A 22,595-nucleotide genomic window follows, 5' to 3' on the forward strand; every position below is an offset into this window, starting at 1 on the left:
ATCGAGTCGTATTTTCTCCTATGTTATTCGCAATGGGGATTTTTACGGGTGGCTTATTGGGCCTACGCCAACACTCCTGTCCTGTCTCGCCGGAGGGCCATCGTGCCAGTTCTGTTTAACGTCCCAACCAACACTGGGACGACCACGCTGATGGGGCTACCACCTTGGATCTAGCTGGGCGAGGTGCAGCGTTTCTTACTCAGCCGCTGGATGCCAGAACAGACGCTGTTTGAGCCGCACCTCCTTGGTGAACAGACACTCGGATCGTACCTCCTCAATCTAGCTGAAGTCAGAAGGACAACAGTGCCCAGGCTGCACTACCAGCTAAGCACACAACTCTTAGCTGGCGGTCTTTGTCATCGCTTGACCCGTGGAAGCATGAGGTAGGAACTTGTGAGGCCCAGAGCTATGTTGGACGCTCTCCTTATCGACTCATCGTTTTGCAGCCCACACCAACCCAAGCACCACAGTCAACCCAAGGCGATGTGATAAAGCAAAGCGTCAATTTACTTTCGTGTGATGATCTAAATGGGTTTAGAGACCTCTTAATACACCTGTTAGCCGAGAGCGCCACAAAGAGAGAATCTATCTTCCTTCAAAAACATTTGTAAGGTCATGTATATCGCATTGCATTCCGGGATTCCCCCCAATAGAATGTGAAGACGAGTTCACCAATCTCTACTAAATGCTATCACCGTGTTTGCATAACGTGATGGTGATGAGCAAAACCGTCGTGACAACTCTATAATTAAATCCATCTAATTTCGTTGATTCACCACTCTCAGCGATGATGCCGTAATATACTCGTAAATCAGTTGACATCCCAAGTAACACACATGTTATATAAAAGTTACGACAGCGCAAGTTTTGGTTGTATAGAAGTTTATTTTACGTTATTTCAACACAATGTTAGAATTACGTAAAATAAACTTCTATACAACCAAAACTTGCGCTGTCGTAACTCTATTATAACATGTGTGTTGCTTGGGATTTCTGCTAGCAACGAATAGGGTTGAATGATACTATCCGGGTATTTACCCCGCTGTTTTCAAAAACTGTCTGTGACCGCAAAAGTGCGCTCTGAGTACTCACCGCGGCATACCCGGGGCGTTAGCGGGTTGAGTATAGTGACCTGGATATTTTAATCGATCTGCAGCGATTAACGCCAAAAATCCCCTAGTTCCTGTACATGCTGTGAGTGAAGATTTATTTCATTTCAAAAGACACATTTGGCCGAGTGACCGAGAAAAGATGCAAGTCGCAAACATTTGTACATATGTGGACCAATGACTGAGGGTTGACTTTTTCATGTTGCATTGATTAGGAACAAATTATTACCACAGACAAATTTAGTGTAGGATTCAGGCAATCGAGAGCTAGCTAACCTTGCGACAGTTAGAGTTGTGCAGGGAGGGTTAGTGGAACTGGAACTTAACCCTTCCAGAACGATTCTCCTTAACGTTCTTGTTTTGACTTTTTACTCAGTGTCATTTTTTCAAAGATTGCATGCTTTTAATGATTTTTTTTAAATTTAGTTTTATTTTGTTTTACATTTATTTTAATATTTTTTTTTAATTTTTTTTTCCAGGGTTTGGATGGTGCCTGGCTGCGACACTACAGCTGGCGGTGTCAACCGGTGGACTGGACGGACAATCCCCAATCCATGCGGGTAGGATAAAATTATGACTTTGTTCCAAAAATTATGTTTCAAGAATGATGTGGCGAATTTTCCCCTTTTTTGTTCCGCTCCCCAACCCTATAGGTCGCCCGAGGTTGCTACGTGTACTTCCTGGCCAAGATGTCCGAACTGCTGGACACGGTGTTCTTCACGCTGCGGAAAAAGGACAAACAAATCAGCTTCCTGCATCTGTACCACCACACCGTGATGCCGATGATCTCGTGGGGTGCCACCAAGTACTTCCCGGGAGGACACGGAACGTTCATAGGTTTGATTCGTTGATCGGCGACTATACTGCAATGGTGGGCGATTGAGTGGCTATACTGATTGGGAATTAACTGTCTCTTGCAGGAGTTATCAACTCGTTTGTGCATATCATCATGTACACCTACTACATGCTGGCCGCCATCGGACCCCACCTACACAAGTACCTCTGGTGGAAGAAATACATCACTGATCTGCAAATGGTAAGTTGGGGAAATTCCGTCAAAACAGCTCGAATTTCAATCTGTTCCCCAAAAAACCAGATCCAGTTCGGAATGGCCTTCATGCACTCGGCTCAGCTCCTGTGGACGGACTGCGGCTACCCACGTTGGTCGGTTTGCTTCACCCTGCCGAATGCCATCTTCTTCTACATGCTGTTCAACGATTTCTACAAGAAGACCTACACCGTCAAGCGGGCGGCTCGGCTGGCGGCCTCCAAGGCCAAGGCCGAGGAACTCCGGAAAGCCAAGGAGCTCGAGAGCTTAAAGGCTGCCAACGGAAAACTCGCCGACAAAGAACTGTAGATTCGTAGGTTAGAGTGACCACCGAAGTTACGTACGTAATGTGTGAACTGTAGATGCCACCGTTTAAATAGCTATTTCACCATCGAGATCTTCCCCCTGTCCCTGTTTTCCCATTTCCCCCCCATATACACACACAATCCGTTCCTAGAACAAGTAAACACCCATTTCACTTGCTCATCTAATTTTATACCTATACCAAGTCTCTACTCATAAGGTAACTGAAAGTTGTGTGCGAGAGCCTTCGTTTTGTAAGGAAGGACTTTTTTCCTAGCTGTGTAAGGTAATTTTAATTTGAATCTAGTTGAATGAAAGTGAGGATTTTAATCTGAATAGCAGACGAATAAAAGAATGACAAAATACTATTAAAGTGCTGAACGTTAAATCAAATCCCAAAAAAGACTTAACCCTCTTTCTCGATCCGAAAGCCAAGATGACATCAGCCGAAAATGTCGCCCAATACAAAATCGGACGGTACTGTAAATTTCCAAAAAAGATTCTCTTCCAAAATTTCCAGAAAACCAGTTTTGCTCCAAAATCCGCTTCTCGCCTTGTTCCTGTGTTGGTAAAATGCCGTTCCATGCTAATAACTTTTGCAAAACAGGATTCTGGCTGCGTGTGCCAAAATTCAAACTGGTTCTTTGGCAACATTTGTTTCCAAGAGTATCATTCAACCAGGAATAATTCCGGAACTCAATCAGACACCCGCAAAGATGGACTTTGATCCCATTTACCACACTAACGAACACCGAAGAAGATCAAATCGCATTCGGCCGGCTTGCCATATGTAGGTATCTAATGAACAATATTGGGTAATTGTTTAATTGAGCCGCGTGATCCGTGGCTGTACTGATCGTACTGATGAGACACGGAATGACGAATCAAAAAATGCGGAAAAGAGGATCGCTCGTGTGCGCAGCATTTGATTTTGACGTGGCGGCGCCGAAATAGATTGACAGAAGGTGAGAAGGTTAAGCCTTACTTTAAGCCGGCTGGCTGGGATTGCGCAAATGCGCGCAAGAACAAAGAATTGCTGATGACATTGGAAGATTTTGTATTTTTTTTTTCTTTAATCTTCGCTGCAGTAATAATCATAAGCTAGTAGGATATTTTGTCATGATCAGGAAATTGGTGTCTGATTGTCCAACTTCCTTAATTTTCAGATACCCAATTTAGTTTGCTTCTGCATCTGAGTATGTACAAGCTACACCTGCAACCAAAATTGGAATAAACTTCGTTTCAAATAAGTTGTAACTGAGTTTACACTCAATAATGAGATTTTTATTAAAATAACTAATTGTATTTGGAAATGGATTAGAGACAAAACGTTCAAAACCAATAATGCAATGTAGTTTTTTTTTGTTCTTTTAAGGGCTTATGACAGTTGGTGGAATGGTACCCAGGTAACCAATAAGCATTTAAATAAGCAGTATTTCAGTTTCAAAACTGCATTCCTCCTGCTTACTGCTATATAATAGCAGTTAGACTGCTAATCTGCCCTAAATAAGCAATCGAACTGCTGCTTAACATCTGACAGCTGTTGCGTAGCATTTGAAATGCTCGATATATTTTGGATAATAAGCATGTGAACTGCTACTTTAATGCCACAGAACTGCTAGGAGAGACGAATGATGCTAAAAGTACAACACAACAACGTTCTAATGTGGCATGGCTGTAGGACCGGCATCATTCGGGTATCCTTTTAGTCATAGGTAGCAAACGAAAGTGAAAAATGAAAGTAAAAAGGCCTTTTGCAAATAAATCTCCCCTGATGCGTTTCCCAGGATGTATGTTAATTATCAGCACATGCCCGAGCACGGGGTTAAACGAAACAACTGCTGGTGTTGAGCTTCATATAGATCAAAAAATCAACGCACATTATCTGACCATCTATAGCTTATACTGTAGCGCGGTTCTGTTACATCATCAACCCGAAGATCGAGGGATCGAATCCCGGTTTCGGAGAAATTAGCAAAAAAAAAAACTAACAACCTTCCATAACGTGCCCCAAGTATCAAAAGTTGCACAAGAAAGCGAGAGAAAAAAATGAGAAGAGAAAGGAAGGAAAATAGGTATGAAGCGGGGAAAATGAGCAGGGAAAAATTTTTGTTTTTATTTTTGACAATCTGAGGGACAGGAAGGGTAAGCATTTAATCAGCCGTATATCGGGCCAAAACCTGCATTTAATTAGCACTAATGGCGCATATACGGAAGATTGGCACTAAATTACCTGCTGTAAAGGCGCATATAATGCTAAATAAATGCCACTTTAACTGCTTATTGGTTTCCTGGGGTGGACACCGAAAAGTAATTTGATCAAGCAAACGTTGTATTACCACGGAATATGTTGATATTGGGAGTTGTTTCCTAGGTATAGTTTTTATTAGCATTGCTGATTTTTCGGTTCTATAACATTGACCCGAAAACCATTTACCCGAATAACATTTACTCGATTGACATTAACCCGAAAAATGCAAAAAAGGATAGGCTTGATCCCCATATGGTTTGTAATATCTATACATATTAAAATGAATTCATGTCTGCCTATCAGACACTTTATAGATTCGGAAGCTAGGGGGGGGGGTGGGCGGTCTTGGCCTAGTCTACAACCTCTCCCCCTTTGGAAAGGGTGGCTCCAAATCAAAAAAAAAAATGCAGGGTACCCCTCTCTGGGGGTGTTTGTAGTCAGGTAGTACGACTTTTGCCAGGACAGCTAGTAACTAATAAAACTGTGTTAGGACCCAGTGCCAAGTTCTTCTTCGGCTTTTAGTCCGAACGAAAGTATACTGAAAGTCATTACGGCGATTCATTCAGGAGATCGCTTAAAAGTGGACGTGGACAACTTATTGAAAGTTAATGAAACATAATCAGTTAGAAAAGGCAAATCTTTGGGATAATCAGTGACACGTTATGCTTCATGAAAAAAAAAATTTCGCGGGAATGGAAGAAGCAAATGCAATGCATTAAAAAAAACTGTGACGGTTGCAGTTGCAGATTCAAACAATTTTTCTGATATTCAGTGTATCCGATGGCCGAAGACTATGTACGTGTAATGTGTATATCCCATTATTGATCCTTGAGAGCTCAGTATGCTTATCCAACAGGCCTTTCTTACAACTGTGGAAAATTCGCTCCGGGAAACTACTAAGATGTATAATCAATTATCATGTGAATGAACTGATCTTCTATGACTGCCAAAACGTGTTATAGTGAGTTTGACGTGTAGCCGATGCTCTGTTACGAGCGTTGATCTGGAGGTCTAAACATATAATATAAAAAAATGATGCTTCAGATATCGTTGATATATTGAAAATTTGTCCCCCACGACTTGTATTATATGTTTCAATCAAATGAGATAAATGCTGATATTAGTGCACTTGATAGGTCATTACAAATGAAAACCGTATATTTCAGCTTCAGAATGGTTTGGATGATCTAGAACAGCTTTAAGTTATATGATATATGGTTGAACTTATCATCGATGTCTACTAAAACACACTACACCAAGTTTTGAACATGCAGGAAGCTTTGTTACGAGTGTAGATCTGAAGGCCTTAACCACATAATACTGAAAGGTGACCTCAGATATCTCTGATGCTCAGGAAGCTTCTCCCCCATGGCTTACACTATGTGTATGAATCAAATGGGCAAACTCTGCTGTTTGTGCACTTCTGTTGATATACCATTTCAAATTCAAACCATATTTCTCAACTTCAGAATAGTTTGGATGATCCAGGATGCCTCTGTCATGTGTGTACAAGTATCATATGATTCTAATGATCTTCTATGACTACCAAAACGCACTATACCAAGTTTGAAACGCACCCGGTGTGTTATTACAGGTGTAGATATAAAGGCCTTAACTCCAGAATGATTTGGATGGCCTAAGGTATCACCATTGATGTACAGTTAGTCTTTCACACTCTGATTTACATGTATGGATCTAATGAAATCCCAGGTAACCAATAAACAGTTTAAATGGCATTAATTCGGCACTATATGAGCCTTTACAGCAAGTCATTAAATGCTAATCTGCCGTATATACGCCATTAGTGCTAATTAACAGCAGGTTTTGGCCCGATATACGGCTGAATAAATGCTTATCCCTCCTATCCCTCAGATTGTCAAAAATAAAAACAAAATATTTCCCCTGCCCATTTCACGGCTTCCCTTTCTTTTCTTTTTTTCTCTCCTGCTGTGGAACTTTTGAGGCACGTCCTGAAATGCTGTTGCTGTTTTTTCCCGCTGCTTTCGGCCAAATTGGGATTCGATCCCTCGATCCTCGGGTTGACTATGATGCTGAACTGCGCTACAGGGTAAGCTATAGATGATTAGATAAAGCGCGTTGGATTTGTGATCTATTTAAGGCATGAGTATTACACCGGCAGTTGCGTCGTTCTGCTATGAGCTCGGCAGGTGCTGATAATAAAATCTATTAATTATCAACCAACCATGGAATTAATTTGCCAATGCATGTTTTCCCATTGATTTTATTCGTTGTTACACATGATTGACTGGACATACGAATGATGCAGTTTCATGCGAATTAGCAGTTTCATGGCAATAAAGTAGCAGTTATGATGCCTGTTGACCAAAATATACCGTGCATTTAAAATGCTACGAAACTGCTGTCAGATTTTAAGTAGCATTTGAATTGTTAATATAGGGCAGTTTAGCAGTCGAATTGCTATGATGCGGCACTGAGCACGCCGAATGCAGATATTAAACAGAAATACGGCTTATTCAAATGCTTATTGGTTACCTGGGATCAGTTCTGCTATTCATATATTAGTTTGATATACAATTACAGATAAAGGCCTTACAATCAGAACTCCAGAGCTATTTTAAGTTTCCTAGAACATGACCAGGTCATGACTACCATCATTTCATGTTTTAAATGTATATTTGAATGTAATTCATCAAGTTCAAGTGATTTAAAAAATAAACACAACTACATATTTGTATTCAGTAGACAAAGTTTAAAACTTCTGGACGTTTTGGATAACCTGGAGATCTATGTTACAGCTGTAAAAAGACATAAGACATTTCTATCTAACAGTTTCAATCCAAACAAAGAATATTGGGCAATTTCCATTGAAATATATCCCATGTATATAGAAATAAAACGCGGAATCGAGTGAAGAACAAGTGGTGTACACTATATTTGCAGCTATATCACCAAAATGTTCTAGCATAACATAATCTCCATATATGCATATGATAGCACAACTAATCCCTTTGATAAAAATATTTTGGTTGTGAAAATCCATCCACTGGGTCAAAAGCTGTAAGTAAAACCATGCAAAAAAGTTGTCCACATCCTTTAAGGGTTAAATGAGCCACCATTTGACCAAAATCGAGGGGTCTGCATAAATTGTTGTGGCTCTAACTAACGGGGGGTCCATCAATTTGAGTAACCAAATGCATTTTCAAAACATTTAATAGAGAAATATATTTTTTTTTTTTCATTTAATTCTTATTGTGATTATCGTGCGTAAATATTCCACTCTCGATAAATAACACGACGAGTGGGCAAAATAAACAGGACAGGCAAAATTTTCACTTCTAAACACATTTTCAACTAGCTGTAACATTACGTTAGGTGCATCGAACAATCTGAAATTTTCATCGTTAGTTGATCAGCTATAAATGGTCCAATAAATGAACCAAATTGAACTAAATTTTGGACATTTGAGCGACAGTACCAAAACAACCGGTATAAACTGAGAATGTAATGGAATACGTATACAAAATGGTCGTGAAACTTGGTGGGCTTGTAGTTCTTCGGAAATAATTAGACCCGTATTTTTTTATTTCGTCATTAGGGTGACCAATTTTCATATAGGGTGGTCCAAAAAATTCAAAAAATGATATCTCAAAATCAAAACAACATACATTTCTGATTTTTTGATATGTTTCGCCAAATTTCCTGAATTTTCTGATAAAAATATAAAACCAGGGTACCTCTTTGGTCCTGAGACCAAGAAAACGTAAAAAAACTAATATATTTGCATATTTTATAGTACTCTTTACATTTAAGCCCCTTTCACGTATTTTTCCTGAAAACTACAATTCAATAGCTTTCAAACAAAAAAAAAAGTTTAAAATCGGTCAAATGGTTCAAAAGCTACGATTTTTTGAAAATTTTTAGTTTTGAAAAACCTTGATTTTTTGGACCACCCTATATGAAAATGGGTCACCCTAATGACGAAATAAAAAAATACGGGTCTAATTATTTCCGAAGAACTATAAGCCCACCAAGTTTCACGACAATCGGAGATGCACTATATCGTTTTTCTATGGAATGGCTGTATAACTATTTTCATATGTTCGCAAAATGCTATCAAATAATTCTGCATTTTATAAGACTCGCGAGTTGCTGAAATTTTGTTTGACTCTGGTTCTCATATCGACGTAACGGGTTCCGCTCGCTTTTTATCGGATTGCGAGTAAGACGCTATCCATAAGCTAAGTATAATAACTCATTTTTAGCCAGCTCAAACCCCCCTCACATCCCTCTTTTGTCCATAGATTTTTTTCGCAATTCGTTCATAGACCATCGACTTTGGTCAAAACCATTATCCCGACTAAGAGTGTAAGTAGTTTATAGATAGGCTCTAAATGTGCAAAGATTTTGCTTTTTTAATTTTACTTATTTTGGTAAAGTACTAATGCTTTCCACCGCTGAAGGTAATCGAAACATAGAAGCAGCATTTCATCAAACATCTGAACGCCAAAAAAGGCAAAGACGGTGAGTGAATGTTGTGGAGAAAATGAAGTCAGTACGTTACCTATATGTGGCTTAGTTAGATACAGCACCGGTCTAGCGAATACGGAGTCGTGGGTTCGAATCTCTCCAAAAAGTCATTTTGTTCACAGTTTCATCTCTCAGTTTGCAAACGAATCAACACTCTGTGTGTTATAATTTTAAGTTTTTCAAAGTAATGAAAGCCGATTGTCGGAAAATGGATGAAGAGTCAAAAAAGATTCTACGCTTCAACCAGAAGTGACCAAAAGCATACAAAATCAGAAGAAAGAAGCTTGTTAAAAGGTCCGAAGGTTAAGACGTGTGGGTTGAATTTTATTTTATTTTATTTTTGCAAAAATGTAAGAGAACATGCTTAAAGAAAATAAATGACAAGAGAAACATTTGTTTGAAATTCTGTTAAATCTACAATGTTTTAAAAAAATGTATGCGAGGGTTTTGAGGACCGGGAATAGTCTCAGATCGTTGGAAAAGGACCTACATACCATACACATGAATTTGTGGGAACTTCTCTATGAAGTGTATGCCAAAAAACGCAGTAGGCAGGCAGTTAAAACAAAAATACGTCAGAAATAGTCTCATACTGTAAATCAGTTCCTCAAATTTTGGCTCTTTGGTATAACCCTAAAACTCCCCGTGGCTACGCCACTGGATTGACGAGAACACCTTTTAATAGAGTAGAGAAGAGAATTGACGGACAAAAGAGACACTAAACAAGGTAGGTACTTTTCCACTCGGACTACTATGGACATAAAATCAAACTATTCGATCGTGATTCTTCCATAGGGATCCAATAATTAGCAACTCGAAGTTACCTCTTGAAAATCGCAATACAAGGGGGCAAATCTTCAAGCTCGCGGTATACGATCTTTATCCTATTCAGTTCAAGTTGGGACAAACCGACACTCAAAAGTCATGTCATGTCAAAACATGTCATTTTTCAGGCCCATATCTCCACCAATTTGTGTTCGATTTCAAAACCCTAGATCTCATTCGAAAGATAATAAGTCGAAGAAACTTTCAACATGATTCGAATGAAACTTTTTGAAAAATGTTTGTATGTAAACCTTACCCTAAGTTGCCAAATTTTCTAAAAAAGGAATATAAACTTACGGCAGTGTCGCTATATAGCTGCACAAGTAAAAGGTTTTTTTGGAGCATTCTATTACAGGCTTGTTGGTTAAATTAAGCATCATCTTCCTTGGGTTTGGATAATATCTCATGGTGTGTACAATTTAGGATAATCAGGAAACTGATGGAAAATGATCAAACAAATTGCTATTTGAACCATGCGATACAAATTAGTGGTGCCTGGAAGCATGATAGGTTGCTTTACCCTTTGGAGCTAGATTGCCCGTAATTATGCATCAAAAATTTCGGTCGTTAATAGAAGTTCATGACTTTCGATATACATATTTTGTAAATTAGTGTTGTTGTTGAAAACGCAAAAACTTAAGATTTTGTGATAAAAGCCTTTTTTGAACGCGGATAAGATCTCGAGTAATAACACTATCGGAACTATTCCACGGAGCTTATGAAACAAAGAACACAATAAGAATAAAACAAAACACACCTCATAACAGAAAACAACTTTATTCGGTAATTACTCCTCCCCCTCCGCCATCAGTCCATTTTCTTTTCCTCCTTGTTGTACGCCTTCCGATAGAAGTTCCAAAACAGGAACAGGAATATCGTTACGTTGATTACGAAGAAGAACGTCAGCGATCGGGGCACGCTGCACTGGAAGCTGATGATGAGAAACAGATAGACCAGCATGATGCCGAACTGCGTCAACTGGATCGTCGTCATGTACTTCTTCCACCAGAGGTACTTGTGGTAGCGGGGTCCCATGGCCGCTATCAGATAGTACGTGTACATGATGATGTGCACGAACGAGTTGAGGATTCCGAGAAAAGCTCCTTGGACGCCTGCGGATTTGGACAAAAACGTTCCATTAATTTGGTTTCGACGGATTTATTCGAGGACGAGACACTAGTGCATCATCTGCCCAAATTCCTTACCTGGCAAATATTTGAGATAGCCCCAGGTGAACACAGCCATAATCGTGTGATGATAGACGTGCAGGAATGACACCTGGTTCTGCTTCTTGCGTAGTACGAAGAACACCGTATCCATCAGTTCGACATGTTTCAGCACCATGTACCACCAGGTGCCATTCCAAATCTGTGGCGGGACGAGAGAAGATAACACTGATTAATTCGAATGCTCTCAGCAGCAGCCGCCGCGAAAGGAAAACCCCACCGCGGCGGCTGGAATGATAATTCCGCGAGATAATTATTATTGGATTATATTTGGGAAGAAAACACGAAAACAAACGTGGTGGCTTCAAGGCGGTGCACCTATGGGCGTTGTGTGGCATTAATTGGTCAAAAGTCAATGTTTAACATTGTGATGTAACAACTGCCATTTTACGTATTAGTTGTCCCATGCTACTTTTTGACAATTTCGGATTTTTTGCGCAAGGCGCTCTATTTATACATATATTTTCATATATGTAGCATTAAAAAAATAACATACTTTGTTCGAAGAATCAATGAAAAGCAGTCAAATCAAATTGTTCCACTGTTGAATTTCTACGCATAACAGTCCCACTATAAAATGTATACGCAAAATCGATGCATTAGATATTGTTAGTTTCTTACTTTATTCTATAGCAATAATATTTCAAATGCTCTTCTTTTATGACGTTTCAGCTGGAACATAGCTTGCTTTCCACTTGAATGAAAACTGTGGCTTCTTCACAGCTATCTGCAGGGATGTTTTCGATCACCTGGCAATCGTGTGAAATGTGAATGTTCGGCAAAGTTGTAGATTAGTGTTTTTCCTACAATTATAATCGCCTGCCTATTTTCCGGCACATAAAAGAGGACACTTGCAGCTTTCAGATAAGATCAAATATAAAATAAACTCGCAAGCAAAAGGCGCATTTTAAAATGAAAGTTTCCTATTTATTGTCGTACAATTTTCAAGAACGCGGTGAATTAATGAGTGAGTGAATTGATTCTTACCTATCCATTCACTCATTTATATCACGAAAGACTGCAACAAAAAATCGACATTTCCTTAAAATACACAACAAAAACCAAACACCGAGGCCTTTAAATAACATCCAATTCTTGAGAAACCTAGTTGATGAACATGTTGTTGAGTTGGTGAATGAGTATTCCAGTGAGTGGGATGAAGATATCGAGTTGATGAGTTAGTGGGGGTCTCCAGTTGGCCTAGTGGTTAAGGCTATGGATCGCGAATCCGGAGATGGCGGGTTCAATTCCCGTTCCGGTCGGGAAAATTTACTCGACTCCCTGGGCATAGTGTATCATTGTACACAATGTACAAATTCATGCATTGGTAGGCAAAGAAAATCCTTCATTTAATAACAGTGGAAGTGCTAAAAGAACACTAAGTAGAAGTGAGGCAGGCCAAATCCCAGTAGGGACAGATCCATAAAGAAGAAGAAGAAGAAGAAGAAAAAGAAGAAGAGTTAGTGAGTCTGTAAGTTTTATCGCACTACATACTGCTCAATCTCAATGACAGCACCACCCAGGGATCAGAAGAAAAGCGTTTTTTACGTAGCCAGAAGTGAAGCGGTACAGCATGAAAATCCACCCAGTAAACATTTTGGTATGTATAATTTGTGTTATACACTACTATATAAGAACCTTTTTAATCGTATAAACTGCACAAAACTGCTATATACGTACCAAAGTAGAGGCCTTATACATACTTCTAACGGCATTTAGCGATTTCATATGATCATCATTACGATGTCCCAAATAATCGATCGAAAGAATAAAATACGACTTCGGGTGATATGTAATACGATGTCCGAAATTAGCTATAAAAAAAAGTTGACACCTAGCCTAGAACACGGCACCTCGAGATTGTGAGTCTAAGCTCATATCATTGTACTAACTGATCTGCCTTGAGAAGAGTGCAAATTTTGGCCAATATAAACTTAAGCTTTCTAAACCACCCATAAAACATGCCTTTGCCAGTCTTCCTACATGAATGCTGATATGAGGATTGGGCTGCATTTTTTTCCTAAGTCATTACGATTCCATTTATTAAAATGCTGTACTGATATAAAGCATACCTAATGATGAGTTGTCAATTTATATACAACTCGTAGCGAGTTGGATTTGCACTCATTACGATATGTTCTGTTTACAACATTAGACCCGCATCGAGTGTACGTTTCGACGACGTCGTGTCGTCGTCGTCGTCGCGGGAAAAATTTACTGCTCATGTAGGAATAATTGTGAGACAAATGTCTTCATTCGGTAACTATGAACACTCCCAAAGATTGCCCGAATATCATTATTGGTTGACAGAATGTTCCAGTCCCAAAACATAATCAGCGGCCAGGCGGTGATGAGCAAGGCAAGTGGGATGCTTTTTTAATTTTGCATCCAACACCACCCAATAACCTCGTCGCGGTGCCGAAATTCATTAAGTCGTTACGATTCCCAACAAAACCTTACTTACATTACATATGACTTGTAAGCGTAGGCAAACAGCGACGACTTCAATTAGCGCTATTTATGACTTGCTCTATACACAACAAAATTACTATAAAACAAATCGCAGCAGCGATTTATATACAATTGGGCTTTACATTTTATCACAAGATTCAACGGTTTTTACGATTTCGATTTCTGACCGCGAGATATACGATTTTGAATGCACTTCCCATTACGATGTGTGGTTTACTGGGCAATATACTGAGAATTGTTAACAGTTGACTGATTGGATCCCATGCATTTGAACCAATGAAATGATGTCTCCATACCAACGAGCACAATGTTATTATTGCCAGCAACTGGGGTCAGAGCGTTTGAACGGATGAGATCCACATTCGATCTAAGCCATTAACACATTCACTCACTTACTCACTAATTGGCTCACTAAATCAATCGATCATCCGCCCGCTCACTAATCAACTCACTCACTCATTAAATTATTAACTCAGGACATCACTCATTTACTCACACCTTCATTCACTAACAGGCTTATCCAGGCACTACTTCACTTATTCACTAGCTCAGTCTCTACTCACTTGTTCATCAGCTCACTCACTTATCAACTCGGTTACTAATCAATATTTCAACTCACTGCGTCACTAATAACTTATTACATCACTCACTAACAGGTTCACCCACTTACTAACTCACGCACTTAGCAACACACACTATCATTGAATTATTGACTCACTACTCACAACTCATTACACTATTCATTACATAACTCAATACAGAACTACAATACTCACCAACAGGCTCACTCACTTGCTAACTTATGTACTTGGCAAGTCACTCACTCATTAAATTATAGACTCACTACATCACGCACTAGCTCACTCATATACTCATTTTTACCCACACATTCACTCACTAACTGACTTACGAACTCACTAATCCACTAACTCACTAACTCCTCACTCGCTCACTCGCTCACTCACTCATTTACTTATTATTATCTCATTAACAGGCTCACTAATTCACTCATTTACCCACTAACAGAGTAGCTCATTAACAGACTCACTAACATTCTCATTAATTCTTTTACTTACTCCCTCACTCGCACACTCACTAAGTCATCAACTCACTTATATAAGGAGTGTATCGAAAATTAACTATAAACGCTCACAACAGATTTAAAAATAATCTATCAAAAATAATTTTTAGAGATACTATATAAATCTTAAAAAAATAATGATTTTCCAGAAATAATCATATAACTTTAACTTTTATCTCAAAGATTACACATATGTTATTTAAATTTTGCACATCTTCTAAAAATTATTTTTTTTTAAGAAAAAAATCCTCCGCACCCTTTTTTATGCGTCCCCAAAGAACGATTACTCGAATAAAAATACATTGAGATGAAAATTCGCATTTTTTTTTTCAATTGGGAATGTATTTCAATATTTTGAAGAGGTAGTTATACCAGAGAACGGAATTTTATAACCTCTGAAGATATTTAAAACAGAGCGTAAAAGTTCGACCAAAAAGTTGGTGATTTTAGGGATAGACCATTTTCTAAATGTTGGGGGCTTTCTACCGAAAATGAGAATTTTAAAAACAGGTATTTTTTTTTTTTTTTCCTTCTAAACCATAGGGGGATAAATCTGCTCATCATACACCCTAACAGGAAGGTTAGGGTAGTGTGGGGATGAGGCCGTCTTCTACAATGCCGGTAGAAGCCAGGACTACTCTCTCCTCGACCCACTAAAACACATTCCTATGGTCGCCAAACCCTACGTCTCTCCGGAACCACCAAGAAGGTATTGCTTCAGAGAGGGGCTAGTGCATATCGCACCCTCAAGGTTAGCTGCCGTAGCCTAGCAGCAACGAACATCGATGACTCGCACTGGAGAGTCCATCACGATAGCATGCTGGCGCTTAGCCAGTTTCCCGAGTGGTCCTCGCCACTCCCTTTGTCCTCGGAAGGCGGGCAGGGTCAACCCCGCCCGCGCCCTACTGCTGAGCGGACATCAAGAACTGATGCCCACGTGCAACCCGATCTGACCTGCCCGCAAAGGAAGGGTATCACTACCCTTCAGGCCCTATCAGATGCACCCGTAGGTTGCAGACAGCAGGATCTCACCTACCCCGACCCTTGCCGGGGACCCCTTTCCAACCGCGGGCTCAGATCCAACCCAGTAGACCGACGCCACGACAGCACCGCTACCGGGACTTCCTCTCCGCGGCCACTTAATCGCTGTAAGGGTCGATCTCGACCGCAGGGCACCGGTATGACCTACGAAGCCGACTTCGAACCCCTGGACCACCTCTTGTACTGCATCTGGACTAGCCATTCTCCGAGTCCACGCGCCACCTCCTTTGTAGCTCCCAGACGATATGGGTGATAGCCGTTGAAACGGCATTCCAGCTAATCTCATCCCTACACATTCTCTGGACCAAGTTGTCCGGAGTTGTGTCCTCCCCGCATGTGGCAAGCATGCGGTCACGCATTGTGCGAAAACGCGGGCACACGAACAAAACGTATTCCGCCGTTTCCTCTAAACCATTGCACACTGGGCATTCGGGAGAATCCGCATGCCCGAAACGGTGTAGATACTGTCGGAAGCAACCATGACCTGTAAGGACCTGTGTCAGGTGGAATGAAACTTCCCCATGGCGCCTATTAATCCAACTATCTACCCTCGGTATCAACCTATGGGTCCACCTTCCTTTGGTGGAACTGTCCCACGCGCGCTGCCATTTGACCATAGAGGCCATCCTGACAGTCTTGCGTATGCCTCTTGTGCCGCGCATTTCGAAGCACTCCATATCCTCACTGATAAGAATGCTGATGGGCACCATACCAGTAATGACACAGAGAGCGTCGTGTGACACGGTACGGTACGCGCTTGCAACCCTCAGACACATAAGCCTGTAAGTACTTTCCAGCTTCCGTCGGTAGCATTCAGTACTTAGCGCGGTACCCCACGCCGGGCCGCCATACCTAAGTATGGACGTAGCAACACTAGCCAGAAGCTTGCGCTTACTGGCGTACACCGCTGAGCTATTGGACATCATCCGGGACAGTGCCGCAATAGCTGTGGAGGCTCTTTTACAGGCATAATCGACGTGGCTACCGAAGGTAAGCTTATCGTCGATCATCACGCCCAAGTGCTTGACAGAGCGCTTCGACAGGATAGTGCACTCTCCTACACTGATCTCCGTCTGCTGCGCCGACTGCATGTTGTTGACAACCGTCACCTCTGTCTTGTGGTGAGCCAGCTCCAGTTTTCTGGACCGCATCCACGCCTCCACAACCTTGATCGAGTGGTCGGTAGTCAACTTCACCTCCTCGATCGTTTCACCGTAGACTTCGAGCGTAATATCGTCGGCAAATCCGACAATCACCACTCCCACTGGGTACTCTAACCTCAACACCTCGTCGTACATGACATTCCATAACACCGGACCCAGGATGGAACCTTGCGGGACTCCTGAGGTTATGTGAAAGCACTTCCGACCCACCTCCGTGTCGTATACTAGTACGCGATTCTGGAAGTAGCTTCCGAGAATCTTGTACAAGTACTCCGGTATCCCCAGACGCAAGAGCGCATCAGCAATAGCAGCCCAACTGGCGCTATTAAATGCATTCCTTACATCCAGAGTCACTACCCCGCAAAAGCGAATTCCCCTCCTCTTAGGCTCGAGTGCTTTCTCGGCGGTTTTTGTAACCGACAAGATAGCGTCTACGGTGGACCTCCCCTTCCGGAAGCCATACTGGTTGCTCGAGAGACCATTTACGCCCTCAGTGAACTTCAACATTCTATTGAGGATGATCTTTTCGAGCACCTTCCCCGCCGTGTCAATCAAGCATATTGGTCTATATGCCGACGGGTCTCCGGGTGGTTTCCCCGCCTTTGGCAATAGTACCAGGCTCTGCCTCTTCCAAGCTTCTGGGAAAACTCCCTCGTCCAGGCATTTCTGCATAGCAGACCTGAACAACTCGGGAGCTTCTGCAATAGCTACTTTTAAGGCCAGGTTCGGAACTCCGTCCGGACCTGGGGCCTTACCTACGCTAAGGGACTTAGCTATCCCCGCAAGTTCCACATCGGTGACCCTTTCCTCATCGCCAGCCCCAGTCCCCGGCTGTCCTACGAAAGGAGGCCAAGGACTAGGATCATGACGCGGAAAAAGTCCTCCAATGATCCCCTCCAACATCTCTGGAGATTGCTCTGTAGGAGCCATCACACCTCTCGTCTTGGCCATAACGATCCTGTAGGCATCACCCCACGGGTTCGTATTGGCACTCTGACAGAGACCCTCAAAGCAGGCCTTCTTGCTTGCTCTTATCTCGGTCTTGAGCGCGGCTTTTGCAGCGGCGAACACCACCCGCCGTTCGTTTCGCTCTTCCTCTGATCGTGCTCGCTGCATCCGCCGCCTAGCCCTTAGGCAGGCGCGGCGCAGGTCCGCAATCGCGTCGGTCCACCAGTAAGCCGGTGGCCTCCCATTTCTAGGGTGGACTCGCCTAGGCATGGTCGCATCACACGCACGTGAGAGCACCGCTACCAGCTCGTCACCGTCTAAACCGAGTAAGTTTCGCTCACGGCGGAGCGCTTCCCTAAATACCTCTTCGTCGAAGTATGATGTCTTCCACCTACGAGGGCTTGGCCTTGGCCTAGCCGCCTCTTCTTCTATCCGCTGTCTGCTGTTGTTGTAGTCGATACTGTAGCGAACCGCCAGGTGGTCGCTGTGAGTGTAGCCATCATCTACTCTCCAGTTCGGACTACTTGTTAGGCCAGGACTACAAAAGGTCACGTCAATAATTGACTCCGCTCCATTTCGACTATAGGTACTCTTGGTACCGACGTTAGCCAAGTCGACATCTAAGATGGCCAGTGTTTCTAGCAGGATCTGACCCCGCTGGTTCGTGAAACGGCTTCCCCATTCCACAGCCCAGGCATTAAAGTCACCCGCTATTACCACCGGCCTTCGCCCTGTTAGCACGGTCGTTAAGCAGTCCAGCATTTGCGTGAACCGCTCGATCGGCCACCGCGGAGGCGCATAACAGCTACAGAAGAAGACCCCGTTTACTTTGGCGACCACGAAGCCCACATAGGTAGTAGACACCAACTCCTGCACGGGGTATTTACCCGTCGTCCATATCGCCGCCATTTTCCTGGTCCCATCCGAGGCCCAATTGCCGTTGCCGGCGGGTACTCGGTATGGGTCCGAAATGATGGCGATATCCGTCTCCCACTCAGAAACCGCCTGACAAAGCAGTTGCTGAGCCGCATCACAGTGGTTCAGGTTCAGCTGCGTTACCTGCACTGTGATTTGTTGCTCACTGCGGCTTTCTTAAAGGCCGGGCACCCTGGACCACCCATCGCATGTCTGTTTTTCGAGGTTTTCCCGGTACAGATCATGCAGATGGGCGGACTCGTGCAGCTTTGGGCCTTATGACCTTCAGCGCCGCATCGCCTACACAGTTTGCGCCTGTCGGGGCCTTTGCAGTCCCACGACTTGTGTCCTGGTTCCAGACACCTGAAGCAAACCTCAGGTGGCTCGTGGAATGTCAGGTGACAAACACACCAGCCCACCTTAATACTCCCTACTTTAACGGACTTTTTAACATCCGCCACAGGTAGCTGAACCAGAGCTATCTGTGTCCCTGCTGGCCCCTTCCGCAGCCTGACGGCTGTGGCGGCCACCTGAACATCGCACTGTTGCCGCAGTGCCGTGACGAGCTCTTCCGCTTCGGTGATCTCGTCTAGGTCTTTGACCTTCAGAGTCGCCTCATGCGTAAGAGCCCTCACCTCCACTCCATCTCCAAGGACCTCTTCTGCCAGCCTCTTGTAGGCGGCGCCCTTGTGATCCTTCTGGCGCTTAAGCTCCAGTATCATTTCGCCCGTACGAGTACGTCTGATACTGCGTACGTCGGCTCCAAGACCCTCGAGCTTGGCGTCGCACCTCATCGCCTTCAAGACGTCCGAGTATTTCGACTGTTCGGTCTTGATGACGATAGCGTCACCTTTTTCGCGCCTGGCACCTGCCTTCCTACGCCTTGGCTTGGCGACCTGCACTTCTACCTGCGGATTCCCCTTCTTCTTCCTCTTCCGCTCTACCTTTGTCCAAGGAGGGTCCTCTCCTTGGATCGCCCTGCTCTGCGGCTGCTGAGGGCCCACCATTGGTCGCAACCCCTTGTTCCCATCATTCCGGGACGGGCCGGCCTTTTCAGGCCCACCCTTCCCAGCTTTCCGGGAACCCTGGCTGGGGTCCGACTTTCCAGCGTTACCACCGGCTTTCGGGGTTATTATACGCCTGGCCTTGCGGGCGCCGCCAGACAGCTCCTCACCTGACGGCTGCCTCGCCCGCTTCTGCGAATGCTTGTCGCTTTTGTCGCGAGCATTCGCTTCCACTCTCTTCGGACTACCCGCGAAGGAGAAGGCCTCCGTTTGCGTAAACTTAGACGCTTTCTCCTTTGCGGGTTCCGCCGCTGCCGCAGCCAGCAACGCGACCGCGTGCTCCTGCTTGGCCTCATCGACTGACGCTCTAAGCCGAAGCAAGGCCGTTTTCAGGTCCTTGCTTATATTCGACTTAGTTGTCGCAAAGTCGATAATTTTGCCGAGCTGCTGCTCAGCCACCTCAAATGCGGGCCGTCCTTTTTCTGCAACTTGGCTGATGGCCCTCAGCAACCATGCTCCGTCCATGACCTCCGCCGGCTGGCTTGCCGTGGAGTGGACAGGAGCTCCCACGCTTGAGCTACGTAAGCTACCAGCACCTGACTCCTCGCTTCTCCTTGTAGGAGACCTCATCAACCCGCTTCTTGCGAAGGGGTTGATCGCACCGCTACTTCCACCTGTATTTGGATTTTTAAGATTTTTACTCATATTTGATTCCCACGAGTCGCACGAGAAATAATGTCCACCACGCCAGAGCTCTGCATTAACGCGGTAAGGGACAGCATACTGTGGGGGGTGCCCAGGTACCCCACAGGCTCCGTTAAAGATCGAGCATCTTTTTCACCCCCTCGATCACTCATTCCTCGGCACGGGTCGCTTGACACCTTGAAATGGGGTTAGTAGTCCTATTCTTAGCCGGCAACTACGCGGCTGACTCGCAAGCGGGGGGGTGCGTCAGGCCCCAGGACATCCGTCCCTGCTGCCCCAAAAACAGGTATTTAGTGATATTTTATGTGTACATAGCTGCTAATAATAATAAATACAGTATCGGACAATAAAAATGCACCAAAACCGTTTTCCCATACTAACTAGTCAACTTTGGAATGCCATATCTTAGTTATGTCTCAACCGATTGTTTTCATTTTTCTGTGACGAACTACAAAACATTTCAATTTTCAAAAACTATTGAAAAAGTTCAGTGATAACTATTGATACAAAAGTTACAGATAGGTTGAATTTTGACAATAAAAATGCACCAAGACAAAAAATTGTGTAGCCGAAAATGCTGAAGTTAGATAGCTATAGTGTCTTCAGCAAATTTATTGGTCATCACACAAGGAACATATTTGCCGAAGACACCATAGTGATTTGACTTCAGCATTTTTGGCTACATAATTTTTTGTCTTGGTGCATTTTTATTGTCAAAATTCAACCTATCTGTAACTTTTGTATCAATAGTTATCACTGAACTTTTTCAATAGTTTTTGAAAATTGAAATGTTTTGTAGTTCGTCACAGAAAAATGAAAACAATCGGTTGTGACATAACTGAGATATGGCAATGCAAAGTTGACTAGTTTGTATGGGAAAACGGTTTTGGTGCATTTTTATTGTCCGATACTGTATATAAAAATGAGTTTGAAGTCCCTTTGAGGCAACAAAACTCAAGAACGGATGAACCGATCAGCTTGACTCTTGCACGGTTCGGTTCGTATTCGTATTGGCTGTGTTTATATGTACAAAAAGTAACGAACATCAACTAGAAAAGTAAGAAAATTGATGAAGTACTGATTTTCGTGAGCTGGGAAGGAAATCAACACGATCGAAAATGAAACCAATCTAGAGTGCGGTGCTATTTTGAGCTAAACAGTTGTCAAACCACCACAAGACGGCAAGACAAAGTTTGCCGGGATAGCTAGTAATTAATATTTTCAAGATTTTTTCCCCGTACAATTTTTTTTTTTCGCTACAAATTATTGAAACATTAAATTAAAAAAAAATGCACTTCGTACAGATTGTTATTTTGTGTGGTGTTCTCATTAAACCATATTTTCAATAATACTAAATATTATACAAATTTCTTCAGGCTGTTCTAAGCTTAACAATATTGTGAAGATTTGATAGAAGAACCGGGATAAAAAGACCAACCATGCTTTGAGATAGATCATTTTGAATATTTACAGTTAATTTCCGATACACCAACTTAGTAACTTACTCACTCACTCATTAAGTCAATCTTTTACCAACGTAGTCATTCAGTCACTCATTAACTCCCTCATTAGTTACCTAACTCATTTATTCACTCATTCATCAACTCCCTCATTTACAAACTCGCTTATTCACTCACTAAATCACTCACTTACTGAATAACTCACTAGTTCAGTCACTAATACCAACTCACTTACTCGACACCCCACTCACTGATTCACTAACTCATTGACTCACTAACTCATGTCACTCATCAAATCACATATATATCCTCTTACTTACATAATCAAATTCACGAAACAGCTCTCTGATGAAAGCTTTGTAACTTTCTCAGTCAGCAAATGGCTCACTCACTCACTAAATCTTGAGGCAGCTCACACTCACCCACTTACCAATTCACTAACCTTCTAAATCATTCACCAACTCCTTCACGCACCTGTTTTCTTTTATCCGATCATAAAGAATGTGTTAAAGTGTGAAGCCACTCGTATGTTGTC

The 22,595-nt window shown here is 42.7% G+C and overlaps 2 protein-coding genes across 3 annotated transcripts in view; one reads left to right on the forward strand and one right to left on the reverse strand.

Moving 5' to 3' along the window:
* LOC109622323 (elongation of very long chain fatty acids protein AAEL008004) overlaps positions 1-2,853 on the forward strand; it is a 106,457-nt gene extending 103,604 nt beyond the window's left edge. For both annotated transcript variants that reach the window (XM_029876720.2, XM_062849470.1), the window contains 4 exons: positions 1,589-1,669; positions 1,763-1,946; positions 2,030-2,145; positions 2,206-2,853. In XM_029876720.2, coding sequence (XP_029732580.1) covers positions 1,589-1,669; positions 1,763-1,946; positions 2,030-2,145; positions 2,206-2,466 — 642 coding nt within the window. In that variant the 3' untranslated portion in view covers positions 2,467-2,853. The remainder of the gene's footprint in view (positions 1-1,588; positions 1,670-1,762; positions 1,947-2,029; positions 2,146-2,205) is intronic.
* A 7,953-nt stretch (positions 2,854-10,806) lies between these two features.
* Positions 10,807-22,595, reverse strand: part of LOC109622324 (elongation of very long chain fatty acids protein AAEL008004) — a 40,515-nt gene continuing 28,726 nt past the window's right edge. The window contains exons 3-4 of the mRNA XM_062849472.1: positions 11,251-11,413; positions 10,807-11,157 (exon numbers count right to left, since the gene is read on the reverse strand). Coding sequence (XP_062705456.1) covers positions 10,853-11,157; positions 11,251-11,413 — 468 coding nt within the window. The 3' untranslated portion in view covers positions 10,807-10,852. The remainder of the gene's footprint in view (positions 11,158-11,250; positions 11,414-22,595) is intronic.

Source organism: Aedes albopictus, chromosome 2 (assembly GCF_035046485.1).
Source record: "Aedes albopictus strain Foshan chromosome 2, AalbF5, whole genome shotgun sequence".
Classification (NCBI taxonomy): domain Eukaryota; kingdom Metazoa; phylum Arthropoda; class Insecta; order Diptera; family Culicidae; genus Aedes; species Aedes albopictus.